The sequence below is a fragment of the Pyrus communis genome, chromosome 15 (genome assembly GCF_041283825.1).
Source record: "Pyrus communis isolate YQ-2024b chromosome 15, ASM4128382v1, whole genome shotgun sequence".
In the NCBI taxonomy this organism is placed as follows: domain Eukaryota; kingdom Viridiplantae; phylum Streptophyta; class Magnoliopsida; order Rosales; family Rosaceae; genus Pyrus; species Pyrus communis.
This window is the reverse complement of record NC_142579.1, coordinates 38,758,075-38,773,374: the sequence shown is the minus strand read 5'-3', so window position 1 is coordinate 38,773,374 and position 15,300 is coordinate 38,758,075. Positions and strand designations below refer to the sequence as shown.

The window sequence follows — 15,300 nt, the reverse complement described above, 5'->3', positions numbered from 1 at the left end:
CTTTAATTCAACCTAAATACACAAAAAAAAATGTTGCAAACTAAAGTGCACAAGTGTAAGCGCATCCAATTTAACTGATGTAATCAGGACGACGTCTGCTTAAATCAACTTGAAATTAAATAATAAACTCAATTAATGGGGACATAAAAAGATGAAGGAAACCGGATAAATATCCGGTTGACTTGAGGGAGAAAGTTGGGTGGTGCCAGAAACGTCAATTTCATTGACGATATTGAAAAACAAAAAATTGTTGGGAATCTTTGATACAAAAAAACAAGAACAAATTTGGAATTAGACGATAAAGATAAGAGACTGCTTCAAAAAGAAGAGGAGAACGTGGTTTCGTGCCCACCACTCCCCTTTCTCTTTTATTTTTTATTTTTTTTTATTTTTTTACTTTTGCCTTTTGTTGTTTTTTCTGCTTTTTTCTCCACACAGGCCCTTTCATAAACGAATTAATTAATTTAAATTATATTTTATTTAATCTCATTGGACCAATGAAACGGCAGAAAGTGTGGCGGAGGCATTGGCTTCCCCTCCCGCCCTAGCGCTCCTTTGAGCTTTTGCTTGAGAATTTTTCATTGTGACAGAAATACGAATGGTACATTATATGTTTTTATATAAGTGTTGAAATTTTTTAATATTTAAATTATTAACTTTTTAACACATATATCCCATCATTTTTATAATGACATGTGGTGTTCCACTCCGTGTTCTGATCACACTGAAAAATCTCTTATTTTCCTCAACTTAAGCTTCATCTTTTTCTATAAAATAATATGTGGCTTTCGATTTGATGATTAAGCAATAGTTATGCAGATTTCTATCCTTTTTTAAATAAAATGATATCCAATTTTTTTAAAAATTTTATGATATTATTTTGTTTCTGCCACTTGATTTGTTTTAAATTTGTTTAATTCAACGATTAGAAAAAAGTGCAATGGGAAAAATGAGAGAAGAATTCATTTCTTGTTTTAGTTGATTTGTGTGAATGAACTCATGATTGGGTTTAATGTTAATGGTAAGAATGTTAGAGTTTGAGTCTAAATACAAGTTACAGCTTCTCTTAGAGCACTTCTACCGGAAGCAAAAGAGGTCGGCACCTAATGCAAAAAACAGGCTGAGACTCAGCCAATTCACTCCAGCTCGTGGAATAAACTGGCACCCAGCCCAAGCCAGTCCACAGGCCGGTTTAAAATCGACAGAGGAAGGAGACGGCTCATCTGACGCCATGCTAATGTCATGGCTACCGTCTCTCTCATCTGGAACCCCATCCGATGCCTGGAACCCTATCCTGATCCCTGGAACCCATCCCGATCCCTGGAAACCCATCAACTCCCTTCCCCTGATAAATCCATATATTCAACACCATGTCACCCCTTCCAAATCATGATCTTCCTGCAACTCGGATCGTCGTCGATCGGTTGATTAACTCGGATCTTCCTGCAACTAGAATTTTTTTTTCTTTCCGTTTTGTATATTTTCGATGAATTTTTGAACATGTAGGTGTTGATTTTTTGGGGTTTACGGTGTGCGCAGGTCCAGGATGGTGTGTGTCCATGTTCAGAGTATGGTAGGTTTGACAGCGTGGTGTATAGAGAGAAGAAAAAAGTGGGAAAAGTGGGAAGAACAAGAAGAAGAAGAAGACGGGAGTCAGAGAGAAGAAGAAGAAGGGAGTCAGAGAGAAGAAGTCAGAAATTAACAAACCAAATTATTATTTTATAATAAAAATTAATAATATTTTAATAAAATTGACTAGGCTATTTTTTGTTACGGGAGGAGATGCTTTGGCCTATTACTGTTCATTGGGGTTCATTACTGTTCATTTGAGTGGATAAATGAGCTGGGTGCTGGCGCAAAGTCCTTAAAGGTGGAATTGCTCTTATATCTATGGTTAGAATTAACTAAGGAAGAATTAAAAAGGAAACTATGAGTGAATTGAGGAAAAGAACGTAAAGAGATGGATAGTAGTAATAGTCTTCATATCATCTTGTTGCATTCACTTATTTTTCCACTTGCAAATAACATATTTTTACCATTAAAGTTTTGTAAATGGAACCTTTAAATCAATTAATTGTCATTTGAAAATCATCCATACAAACACTACCCAAATCAGAAATCATCTAGTCATTTAAATATATCAAAATAAATCAACAATGTAAATACGAGGTAACATATTTATGATGAACTGTTGATTTATTTTGATTATTGAATGACTTTTTTTTGTAAAGACAATCTTCGTATAAAGATTAAGAGATTGAGTTGTTCCAATTACAAAAATCTTTATGGTGAAGATACATATTTCAAGTGGGAAAATGAGCCCCAAAAGGAAAAGGCAAGTATTATTCTTATGATAAAAACTATGAAGGTTATTGTCAAAAATATTATTATACATATCCTAACAAAATGTCGTATTAAAGAAAAAAATATTATTTAATTTTCACAATTATTAGGTTTTTTATTTTTAATTTCACTCGTTTATTTTACGAATCATTTAATATCATGCAATATTAAACAAATTCATGTGAATATTATAGTTAAATCCTTAAAATATATATTGACGTATGAGGACACAGTTGCCCATATGTTTTGGATTAATAAACTAATTTTAATTTTTGTTGTTAACGCAGGAAACAAGTTAAGGAAGCAGACAGATAAATAAAAAAGAGATTAGGCAAGTAAAAGATAAGAAAAAGCAGAGTAAAAGGACGTGGGAATATTCGTCAAACGAGACACACAAACCCAAAGAAGCATTCATTTCACAAAATTGTCGTCTTCCAAAACGCACGAGAACAGGTCCCCCCACTCCTCCTCCCCCGCTCTATATCCACCCCACCCTCCTCCTCCTCCCTCCGCATTACCCACCCCCTTCTTTCCACACACCCCCCACAGTTCGTACAATTTGGGCCCTGGGTTTTCCGATTACCCACCAAATCTTCCCAAAATTACTTTAAAACCTCCGATTGTAAGCGATCGATAGGAAGATTCGGACTGGTGGGTTGTAATTGTTCGATGAAGAGAGCATCATCGGGGGACGATTCGATGGCGGCGGCGAGTTCGGCGGATGTGAAGATGAAAAGGATTAAGGTGGAGGAAGAGGAGGAGATGGTGGATGACTGCGTTGACCAGGATGAGCTGAAAGGGGCGGGGTTTTCGAATCTGGACGACAATCTGATCTTCGAGGTGTTCAAGCACGTGGACGCGCGGACGTTGGGGATGGCTTCGTGCGTGAGCAAGCAGTGGCACAAGACGGCGGAGGACGAGCGGCTCTGGGAGCTGATATGTACCAGGCACTGGGCCAACATCGGCTGCGGCAACCAGCAGCTGAGATCTGTGGTCCTCGCGCTTGGCGGATTCCGGCGGCTCCACTCCCTATACATCTGGCCGTTCAGTAAGCCCTCCTCCGCCTCTTCCAGCTCTGCTCCTTCTTCTTCTTCGTCGGGTGCGTCCTCCTCGGCTTCGCCTTGGGCGGCGGCTCCGGTGAAGCCGATGCCGAATCCGAAGCCGCCAACCGCTCGTTGGGGAAAAGACGAGGTGAATCTGTCGCTCTCGCTTCTCTCGATTCGGTTTTACGAGAAGATGAACTACGCGAACAGAGGAAGATGATCAGAAATTAAACTCCACAATGAAATTATATATATTATATATTTATATATATCTCGTAATTTCAATTGGGTTTTCCCTCTTTAAATTTTGGGTTTTTTCTCTCTAAATTTCCCTGATTTGGATCTGTAATTCTTGTTGGATTTTGAATCCTTTTGTGTAAATTTAGTTAATTTCTGAATTATTATGCACTGTAATTCCACAATTTGATCTATTGGAATTTGGGTTTGCATTCTATCTGGTGTTTGTTTCTGGGGATTTGGGGGAATTTTGGCCGTTGTGGTGTCGATTGGCGGGTCGGAGGATTCGACTGGCGAATACGGACAAACAGAAAGGGAAACCAAATGGGGAAGGAGAGGGTACGGTCGTAATAAAAGGCTTGTTTCTGGGTATTTGGCAGGTTCGAAAGGGTGCGAATGGCAAAATGGCAGGTTCGAAGGGCCAAGTTGTCGTATGTATTGGGAGTGCTCGTATTTCTTGGAGAATTGCCAGACTGCTTGCTGTCGTAATTTTGTCTTTGGTTTCTTGTGCCTATTTGTCTCCTCATGTTGGCTTGCAGCTGCAGACTTTGACGGGGTTTTCCTTCCAACTGGAGGAAGGGAATGGCATCTTCTTGTGTTTCAATAGATTGTGTCATGTATGCGAGAGAGAGCCAAATTGAAGTAGCAGGGCAGATGGCGTTTTAACGCAATTGCGAGAAATAATTATATTTGGGCATTCTAGTGTAAGCTTGGTCTTTACTGATTTTTTCTTAACAATTAATTCACTAATGCTACCGTTTGTAAATAAAAATAAAAAATAAAAAAATTAAACAAGAAGAACGAAGAAGAAAAAAAAAAGACCTAAATAATAGGGTTTATAGACAGATATAAGCGCAAAAGCATAAAATTTAGTCCTCTACAGGGTGTCTTTGATTTTGTAAGTAAAGCCACATGACTTACGTGGTCTAGGTGTTCAGATGCAAGAATTTCTTCTTTAATACATAAATTTTCTCTTGCCAATTGGCCATCCGTTTAATGTCACATGTACACAAAATAAGTTACTAGTCCAATAAACATTTGCTACCTGATGAAACTCTTCATTCTGATTTGAAGTGCATGGCTCGGACACATAGATAGAATGTGTCAAATGTAAACTCTCAGTCTGCATAAGAAAAAAAAAACCTTGTACATGAAAAGGCACAAAACCCTATCCGTGGAGAAGCGAATACATGTTCGATTCCATGGACACGTACTGCATAAAAACACAGAGCGACAGTATCTTGGCCCGTGACCGTGATGGACAAGTAGTAAGAATTCTCAGTTATTTTCTACTGTTAATATGCTAAGGTTTGGACGGACGCATGTCGTTGACGGCAAGCAAAAGGGTAAGGCTTACAACACAACTAAACAAAGAGAATGGATGGGTCGATGGATGTTGGTAAACTGAACCGCCGTTTTAGTTTTTTGTGTCGTCCCCTTGCTTAAACCCCCCCCCTTTCTTTTTTATTTGGCCTGTAAACTTCAGGAGTTTTGGTCTCCTTGAAATTAGCTTTTTGTCAGACTCTCTATTTCCTTTGTAGTTTCATTTTGCATTTGGTCTATGAGTGCGCTTTTGCTCATAAGTCGGTGATTAATAATTTCACTGCATTGATTTTCGTTAGACTAGTGTGATTATTCTATTTACCATACAAAACTTAAAATTTAACCAATGCAATTGTTGACTCTAAAAATTACAAAACCTATGTGGCGCGCAGACCGAGTAACTAATAAGCTAACTACGTCCTTCGGTTGAATGCGGGGCGTGCCAACTCGTCGGCCGAGCTTGGCCGAGGAGTAAAATTCGGTGATGTCGCGTTGAGCGCGTCGTTGACTTCTATCTTGCGATTGCGACCGATGAAGGAACACTCTCGGTCTCTGGGTTCTATAGCCTGAAGACAAGGCTACTAATTCTGCAGAGTTCACAAATCGTCGGAGCCCGATTCGGTCACTGTGATTATATTCGTAAGAGTATAAGCACGCCGAATCGAGACCAAACTATATGGGCACAGGTACTCAAATGTGATGTATGTCTTGATGGTAAACGTAGTTCGGCCGTCGGAATGCCGAACCCTGAAACTTACTTGCGAGTATCCAATCATAAAATCATTCGGCGTCCAGTACGCCGAGTAACGCAATTCGTAACACCTGACTATGCCGAGAAGGGTTCGAAAACCCTTCTCGGTCGAGACTTAGATAGGTAATCGGTCGGCCTCGACGCAGTGCTGTTTATCCAAACTGAAGGTGCTTCTCAGTCGGCTGATTCTGCGGCAGCAGTGCTGTTTATCCAAACTGAAGATGCTCGCCAGGTGCCTCCACAGTGCTGTTTATCCAAACTGAAGATATGTCGGCAGAAAAAGAAAGGAAAAATCTCAAGGTATTTGAGAGGTTTTGCGCAGGGCAATTGTATGCTGGATTGAAGGAGCTTTCTGTTGCGTGATTTCTTGTATTTATAGCACCCCATTCCTTGAGACCGATTTGCATCCTGATCCGGATTGGGAGTCTTTGTCCCGTTTCAACTCTAACTCGAACACACCTACTCCCACTGGGTTTCTGAACTTTCCCCCCTTTCGAGGCTTTATTCTTTGCCAGTCGGGAATCCAGGTCGTACCAGGACTTACTCGACCCTTTTTGTTTATCTGGACTACTTAGGATAGGACTTGTCCGACCCTGGCAACTGGTTCGGGATTTATCATTCGGCCCATAGTATTTGACACAGCCTTGGGCCGAGCATATCCTGTTGCTCGGCCCAACAATATTATTTTGGGCCCAAACAGCAATATAACGATAGGCGATAGCTAATGTGGTGAGTGACGAGTAAAAATATTTTATTTGGTCTTCTGTTTGGCAAGACATACCTTTCCATGAATTTTTTTTTTCCCATTTGGACCAAGAATTTCGAGACTCCATTACTCATTGCTCTTCTGAATTGTGAACCAACTGTGAATTATGCTCGTTTGGAATTCGTAGGCAGCGTATAAAGATTTGCCACCTAACTCCATGTACTAATATTTCAACTCTCGCCACCTTACTTTTGTGTAATTTCCCAGGTTTCTTCAGTTTTTTTGGTTTGCAGCTTCCCACGGAAACATACATTCTCCTCCAGTTTTGACATCCTTGCTATGCATTTGCTGTTCAAAGAGGTAAAACATAGAAAATTTGTTCAATTTCGTCGGGCAAATTCGTTTGTTATTTGGATAGACTTCTACTTGTGACATGAAATTTTGACCCGAAAATACTTCAAATCTGATTGTGGAAAATGTTTCTCCACTCAAAAATTCAGATCAAATATGAAGTAGACTATTTGGCTCATTTCTTTGAAAGAAATCATTTCGTAAGAATTTCCTCTTTTTTTGGGTAGGGGCATCTCACTTAGTGTGAAACCGTATCACACATTTGAAACATATACAAAACAATTTACATTGTGTATTTGACAAGTTATTATGCATGTGTTAAACTATAATTTGTACAAATGAGTGACTTCTATAGCAAGAGCCAGACAATGTCCATAGCTCATTGAGACTTTAAAGTTTGACACATCAACAAACCGAATATTTAATAAAATTCGATTCAGACCATTATCAATTCTAGTCCACCTCCGTTCAAGACCAACTGTTGAGAAGAAATTAAACAGAAATTATCGAGTGCAAAATACTCTTAACTGTATCAGTTATGCTCTTATACCTTTTCAATATACTTAGTTGGGCCGGGGTACCCAGCTCAAATCATGTGTGCCGACTCAGAAACAACTAATTTGGATCAATATTTGTGGGCGGAATCAAAAGACAAAACGGATAAATCATAATATATATATAAAGGTATGATATTCACACGTCTCATTGTACTTCTCACATATTTTTTTAATTTTCGACCATCGGATCAGATGAATTGAAGAAGATCAACGGATAAAAATTATTAAGAGGTGTGTGAGAAATAAAATAGAGTGTGTGAATAGCAGACCCCTATATATACATATATATATATATATATACATATATATAGTAACAAGCATTTTATCCGGTCGAAGCAAATTTAATATTCAATATCTAAGTACTCCGAACTGAACTTGGACTGGATTTGCTGTATCCGAGTCCATCAGATTACGTCCTCCAGTGAATCTTTCAAGCCTTGAACCAACCCTCGTGTAGTTTGAACAAAGCCCCCAAGTCAAAAATATGAATCACTTTCCCACCTCCTCCCCACGCACTCGGACACTACTATTTATAGCACCCGAATCCCCACTCTATTCTTCCAAACCAGATCAAACCAAAAATCTCAAACACCCGAAGCGTAGTCTGATCAAACCATCTTCGATCATTTCGCGATATATTCTTTTTCCAGATGGCTAAAAGTTTGAAAGCCTTGTGCTCCTCCCTTGTTGTTCTTCTCGTTGTAAGCTCTTTGGTTTCGTGTATGTTGGAGGCTCGTCCTCTTAAGTTGGGGAACATAGACAAAGAGATGGAGAGTGTGTTCGATGGATTGTATATTGGAACAATGAAGAATGAAGGTCCGAGTGACGCAGGAAAGGGTCATGCGTTCACTGAGTCGGAAACCCTAGGAGAGATAAAAAATTAAAAAATTCTGGTCCTGGACCTAGCGGTCCGGGACACTGATTGCAGCAGCCATTGCCATTCGAACTAGTAATTGACTCTTTCCATTATGTTTAAGCTAAATATTTTTATGCAGTTTTTAGGTATATTGCATAAACAAGAACAATTTATTTTAATTGTAATGTAATGCAGCTCAGCTATGATGTAATCATACATTAATTCTTCATAAAATAATAAAAGTATGTTTTATTTGTAATACCTAGACTATCTCAAGGCACATAGGTTGGTTTGCTATTACTATACTTTCATCCATTGATGTGGAATACTCTCAAAATGAAAGACGTACACGATATGAGTTTACTATTGTGGGATAGTCTAAAAATGGAAAACATATACAACATGAGTGTACTACCATAGTAACGTCTCGTATCAATGAAATAAAAATACATATATTTTTTTGTTTATTACTTCATTTTATTGATACAAAACGTTATGGGGTAGTATACTTTAATGTATAAGTTGCTCTCCTCAAACCACGTAGTTTCATCCTTGTCGTGGAGGCGAAATAGCAAATGGTTGAGAAGATATATCCAATTGTATTCCTAACAGGGAGTAAAGTATGCCGCCAGGGCACTTGGGATCAAATTGGTTATGGAAACTTTATCCGAATCTACAAAGTGTAGGGCGGCTCTGTTTCATTCAGGATGACTGGATGATACATGCTTTTGACCGTCAAATGAAGAAACCTAACCTTAAGAAACACCTGTCCTTGCAAGAACCATGCCGCCATGAAAACAATTAATCACACATTCATGAATCATATGTCACCAGTCCTTCATTGATTACGATTTCATTTTCAATTTTTAGTTTTTATTTTTATTTTTTATAAATTAGAAATTAGAAATTCAATTCGTATCTAATTTGAATTTTATTAAAATGAAAAGAAAAAAAAAAATTGAAAAGCAACTTCCAACAGAATCTCCATCTTTCTCACATTTTAATTCCGTCCAAATGAACGGTCTATGATCTCTCCCATCCTTGATCCAATCCCACCACTTCCATCAACCTTCTCCCTCACCCAATTTGTTGAAATGTCCCACATCGACCGTATCAATGACAAAATAATAGTTTAAATACCCTAATCCCACTCCAACTAATACCGAGACCTTTTGTGATAAAACTCCACACCTAACGGATTGTGCATGTGGTAATTACCAAGTTTGGGATAATATCGGTGTTGTTGGAAGTGGGCCGTATGGCCCATCTCTCTGATAATTCTACATGGTATCAGAGCCAGGGAACAAGCCCGTACCGTATTGCCACGTGATAGGCGGGTCCCCTTGGCCCTACTCGAAGATGGTGGGTCCCTTGGCCCCACGTGTAGGGTGAGTCCCCTTAGCTCTACGTACCGTATTGCCACGTGATGGGTGCCACACGATGGGTGGGTCCTCTTGGCCCCACACAATGATGGTGGGTCCCTTGGCTCCACGTGGTTGTCGATGTGTGGATCTCCCATGTATAACCGAGCCCGTACCGTATTGCCACATGATAGGCAGGTCCCCTTGGCCCTATGCGATGATGGTAGGTCCCTTGGCCCCACGTGTAGGGTGAGTCCCCATTGGCTCTACGTACCGTATTGCCACGTGATGGGTGGGTCCTCTTGGCCCCACACGATGATGGTGGGTCCCTTGGCTCGACGTGTAGGGTGAGTCCCCTTGGCTCCACGTGGTTGTCGATGTGTGGATCTCCTACGTAACAAGCCCCACATGTCAATCAAGTACATATGGTTCAGCCTTCCAACTGTGTTAGCTTAATTCAACTTCTCCTTCATCAGCCCCGTTAAGTAGCTTAATCGCGGCAACTCTTTGATCAGCCAATACACCTTTGTACACTATTCCACCTGCCAATCTCTTCACTAAAACCATGTGTCGCCTTCTTGAGCTCGGCATAGCTGAATCTTTTGAACCCATGCAGCAAGAACGTTCCCCTGCATATATCCTCATTGGAATCTCGCCGGGTAGTAATACTTAACAAGCCCCAAACCAAAAGGACACAAAGGACCTCAAACCCGGCAACTCCAATAGCAAACCAGAGCAGGAAATTCACTGGACCAGCTACACTGCTTTTCACATAATTTCTATTTAGACCAACAACTCCGCTTAAGCAGGTTAACTGATACTGTTCTTGGGGCTTTAGGTAATACAACACATGGGTTTTCGGCACTCTCAAGTACAAGTCTCCCCAAAAGCTTGGTTACCTGTGTCCATTGAGCAACGTTGTCTTACGGTAACAACTATAACTCGGTCTGCCAAGGAATGCGAGAGTATTGGAACCCTTTGAAGTTAAATTCGGGCTCACAACCATAGTGCCAATCAGTGTGATAAGTCATTTTTCGTAGCCTGGAATGCAAGAGCATTTCCTACCATATTTCGGATCATATCCGCATGCGCTATTGACTCCGCAAATTCCCCGAATACCTCATTATATATACTCACAATTCTCGATGCAATGCATTAGCGCCAAAACAAAGTGCCCCTAAATAATAATAAAATGAGACGCAAAGGCTCCAAGTCCACTGACACTGACTCGTCCGCCGCCGAGTCCGACAGCTCCGCCACCAAGACTGATTCCGACAAGTTCCCCGACGAAAACTACGACGCTTCGCCCCCTCCCCACGATTCCTGCCCCTTTACGGTGGGCGAGAGGTCCTCGCCTTTCACAAGGCACGACTGTACGAGGCCAAGGTACTCGTTTTTTTTCAGGCGATTGAATTGTATTTCTGTATGGTTATTTGGGTTTTGTTTCCCTAAATGTGACAACAATTGCAACTTTTTGCTGATTGATCGCTTGCGCTGTGCGTTGTGATTGCAAGGTAACCGATGTCCGATATAAGATGGATTGGGAGTTTTATGTTCCTTACGCTGTAAGTATGAACACTAATGTTCTATAATTTCTGATTTTCTTCGATCAAACATGCTAAATGCGTGATTGTTTCATTTGTAAGCTCAAATTTTGTATCTTTTCTCGGAAGTTAAATGCTGTCTGATTTGTGTGTGGTTGCATTTCTTGATTGTATGTTCTTCTGTCCTGCAGGGATGGAACAAAAGGTGAGCCCGCCTTCCTGCTTAAAGTTTCCGAATTTTGGGTTTAAGATGGTGGATTTGGAAGCATGCCCTACTTCAGTTTGTGTGTTTTTTTATTTTTCAGTTACCATTTGCCATTTCGCTTCAGTTTAAGTGGTCCTTTTCACCTTAGTTTATTAGACCGCAGCAGATGTTATTATGAGACCATTATATTATAATTGATTCTGATGACGGAGGTTTATCGGAGATGAAGGCTAATGCTTAAGCTTTCATTGGTTAAAATCTCTTGAAACTTTTGATTTGATTTATCTTATTAACCTTTTCTCTCTTTCTTGCTCTCAACAGTTGGGATGAGTGGGCTGGGTTGGATCGTCTGACGAAAAACACTGACAAGAATAAGAAGAAACACCAGTACCTCAACCAGAAACAAGGAACAGACAAGAATGCGAAGCTAACACACACAGCGCATACTAAACCAAAAAGTTATCATGGTTGGTTTATCATCTCTAACTTTTCTTTTGTTGTTGCCCAATCATGAAGTTTGGATTTATTCTTGAATGTTAGATGTAGGGTGTGGAAATTCTGGCATGTTACATGAACCATCCTATTTTTGGGCGAGCTTTGAGGTTTAACGGTCATAAATGTTACCCTTCATAGGAGTGAATACAATGGATATGGGATACTGAAAAAGTAACAATGTAGTTAACTAATTTAGCAACATGCATTCTTCGTTCACGATCATTACTTGATTTGAATTAGGATGCCAAGAGGTTAGGTACTGAAAATATATCCTGTTTTATTAACTTCTCTTGCAATTTGAAGGTGTATATAATCTGCATTGTTCTTACTGTTGGTATGAAATTATGTGCAGCGTCTAGAGGGAAGAAGCGAAAGAATGACTCTGTCTGTAAGGTATGCTCTGTTCATTTGTCTCCTAAGTCCTAAACCATCCTTAGATTTCCTATCCAGGCTTATCTCTTCCAGATATTTTGCCATCACTATACAGAAGTTTGTACTTAATTTAGAGGCCAACATGAATGTTACAGTTTATTTTCTTTTGATTTCAAATTTTAGGACAAAGGTGCCATACCGATGGAAGATCTTGTCCTTCAAATGCCACAAACACTAAAGAAACAACTAGTTGATGATTGCGAATTTATTATTCATCTGGGCAAGGTATTGTGAATTCATTACTCAAACCTGAATTTATACCTTTGATTTATGCATGATGAAATCCCAGTTAACGATATCCATATTTTATTGCAGCTTGTTAAACTTCCACGTACTCCAAATGTGGATGACATATTCAAGAAGTATCTAGATTACAGATCAAAGGACAGTAAGTAAGTTTCCTTTCTTCCATCCCTTGGCATCCTATATTTTTTAAAATTCTTTTATCGGGTTCCATTTTACAAAATGTTTATCCATTTTGATTTTTTTTTTCTTTTTTTCTTTTTTGAGAGAGAGTAAATTAATTTTCTCAAGGATTTACCAATGACGCTTCTCATACATTCTACTGGTTGTCCATCAACTGGAATTTGGGGTCTAGTTTAATTAATTTGGACCTACAACATTCACAACTTTCAACTTTTGTATTTTCTAGAATCCAGTTTGCAGATATGCACTTGATTTTAGCTGATGGACTATGCTTAATGTGAATCCAGGAAGAAAGCTCAATCTGTTGAAGAAATCCTGAAGGGACTGTCTTGTTACTTTGACAAAGCACTACCGGCAATGCTTCTGTACAAAAATGAACGTCAGCAGTATGAGAAAGCAATCACAGATGATGTCTCTCCATCATCTGTCTATGGTGCCGGGCATCTATTACGGCTCTTCGGTATGGACATACTTTACTACGTAACCAAATGGTGTGTTTCTAAATAGAATTGTATTGAAAAATGCATATCATGCTTGAGCATGCCGTTGATTTTGTGGTTTCTCATGCTTTTGAAGTCTTTATTATATTAAGAGGTAGTCATCATAAGATCCCAACTTGAGATGTAATTTTTTGGTATTTGCAGTTAAACTACCCGAGTTATTGTTGGATGATAACACTGAAGAGGAGACATCAAAAGCGTTGCAGCAAAAATTGGTCGACTTTCTCAAGTACTTACTTCTACTTGCTCTCCTACATAAATACCCAAAATTATATCTTTTCTTAATAGTACGCAGGTTTTCTTAATCCCACTAGTTTTTTTCTTTTTTGACATCATTTTCACTCTTGCTGATTGATCATGCATCTTGTCATGAAGGTTCCTACAGACGAACCCGAGTGCGTTTTTCCTTTCTCCCTATTATGTACCAGACGATATTGAAACCAGCACCAACAAACCAGATGTCTAAGCGCAGGCACACGTGCAACATTTTTGTACATAACACCGCAGAAGAGCAGAGGTTGATGATGTCTCGGCACCATTTTGAATATTTCATTGGCTCGAAAAGCCGTTGAAACTTAATGTGTTCTGGGTGCACATATTATCATGTAAAATATCTAGTTAGAACATGGCCGATGCCTTATAAATGTCTGCGGCCCTACGCCTCGGGGTTGTATCTTTTGTGATTAATCTAGTTACAACATTGGCTTGCTGCTAATGTGGGGGAGGGCCAAAGGATCATGGTTTGTTACCCGGGGGATTCGATACTTCGGCGTTCTTGTCAAATTTTGCAACCGTGTTGATCCGTTTGGGTAGGTCTAATTTTCTAGCACCTCCATGATAATGAAGGGTGGAAATTTTTCATTTCACACATCAAATAATTGAGTTAATTTTTTAATTCAATACCGTCATCTGCACTCACACACAAGCAGTGGATGCAGATAATTTCGTCAAAATTGCTGTCTTGAATTTCCACCGATGTCTTCACATGAAGATGAAGTTCTGCTTGAAAATTTGGAACATAAAAGGATAAGTTTCGGTTGACTGCACGATCAGGCAACTTCCACATTAGGTAAGACTAATGTAAAGTTAAGTAGGACCCACATGTAAATGCCCTATTCTTTCTGCAGCAGGCGCCTCTCGTTGTCCTTTCAATCGTGTCACATCTTGTGAGATTGTGACGGTCCACAAGTTGCTACTTGAACCCTAAGATGCAGAACCTTAAGCGGGCTGATGAGTTCATATTATACTATATATTTTATCCTAATTTTAGTATTAATTTATTAGTTATTTTGGTAGAATTTTGATACTTTGTTATATATTTTCAATTTAGGACATTCGACTTCCTTTGGAGCAAAAAGTATTCAAACAGATGAATTTTGGAGTGATTATAATTGGAGGATGTTCGTGAGTCTTTCAAGATGATTGTATCAAAATTCCAGATTTTTCTACCAAGCCGTTTGACCGTGGCGATGAAATAAAGGCCCAGCGCGCAGCTTTCCCAGATTGATGTTTCTAGACATTTTGAGTATTTTGGAGGTCAAGATGGTATATTTCGAGGAAGATTCCTTCTGATGATTTGTAGAAGACGTCTTTAGCTTTCAAAAGAGACATTTTGGGACCAAATCGGAGTTGATTTGGTCGGTCAAAAGTGTAATTTTCTGATAACTCCGAATTCTAGTTCAAATAGGAAACCTTTTATTTTCTGTTTTATCATTTAATTATGTTTCCTAGTTTTATTCTAAGACCCTTTGCTAGGAGGATTTTAATTAGAGTAGTATAAATAAGACTTGTTAGCCATTAGGGTTCTCTACGCAACATTGGGGGAGAACGCAATACTTTGGCTTTGGAGAGCTTTTAACGATGCAAGTTTATTTTTAAGATGTTTTCTATCCATATTCTTAATAATATTTTGTTTTATGGTTGTTAGTGATTAGTTTCGTTTGCTAGGGCAATGCCTTGAGCCTTAGCATGAGTATGTAGTTTTTATTTAATTGTTTATGATATTATGCATGTGTGCGTTGAATTATTAATCACTATGCTTTAAACTGTCTCTATATCTTAATGCTTAGCTACCATTATGATGTTTAGATAAGTAATCAGATGCAATTCGGTCGGAATACCACCGGGGGATTGAGTATTGCTTCTTGTGGTTGATAGTTGTAATTTCACC

The 15,300-nt window shown here is 39.2% G+C and overlaps 2 protein-coding genes across 2 annotated transcripts; both read left to right on the top strand.

The window, feature by feature from the left end:
* The first annotated feature begins 2,763 nt into the window (after nt 1-2,763).
* Nucleotides 2,764-3,838, top strand: LOC137743639 (F-box protein GID2). The gene has a single exon (XM_068483572.2). The coding sequence runs from the start codon at nt 3,013-3,015 to the stop codon at nt 3,604-3,606; it is 594 nt and encodes a 197-aa protein (XP_068339673.1). The 5' UTR covers nt 2,764-3,012; the 3' UTR covers nt 3,607-3,838.
* Nucleotides 3,839-11,048: 7,210 nt separating this feature from the next.
* LOC137729532 (protein MRG2-like) lies at nt 11,049-13,920 on the top strand. The gene is made up of 9 exons (XM_088686714.1): nt 11,049-11,093; nt 11,264-11,277; nt 11,599-11,744; nt 12,125-12,165; nt 12,328-12,429; nt 12,520-12,596; nt 12,918-13,090; nt 13,275-13,359; nt 13,506-13,920. The coding sequence occupies exons 1-9, from the start codon at nt 11,064-11,066 to the stop codon at nt 13,594-13,596; spliced, it is 759 nt and encodes a 252-aa protein (XP_088542840.1). The 5' UTR covers nt 11,049-11,063; the 3' UTR covers nt 13,597-13,920.
* The last annotated feature ends 1,380 nt before the right edge of the window (nt 13,921-15,300 follow it).

What these genes read in the sequence shown, in the direction of transcription:
- LOC137743639 (XM_068483572.2), top strand. Translation starts at nt 3,013, where the DNA reads ATGAAGAGAGCATCATCGGGGGACGATTCGATGGCGGCGGCGAGTTCG.
- LOC137729532 (XM_088686714.1), top strand. Translation starts at nt 11,064, where the DNA reads ATGGATTGGGAGTTTTATGTTCCTTACGCT. An exon ending in TAAACCAAAAAGTTATCATG is followed by an intron (nt 11,745 to 12,124) that starts GTTGGTTTATCA and finishes AATTATGTGCAG; the next exon opens with CGTCTAGAGGGAAGAAGCGA. An exon ending in TTATTATTCATCTGGGCAAG is followed by an intron (nt 12,430 to 12,519) that starts GTATTGTGAATT and finishes ATTTTATTGCAG; the next exon opens with CTTGTTAAACTTCCACGTAC.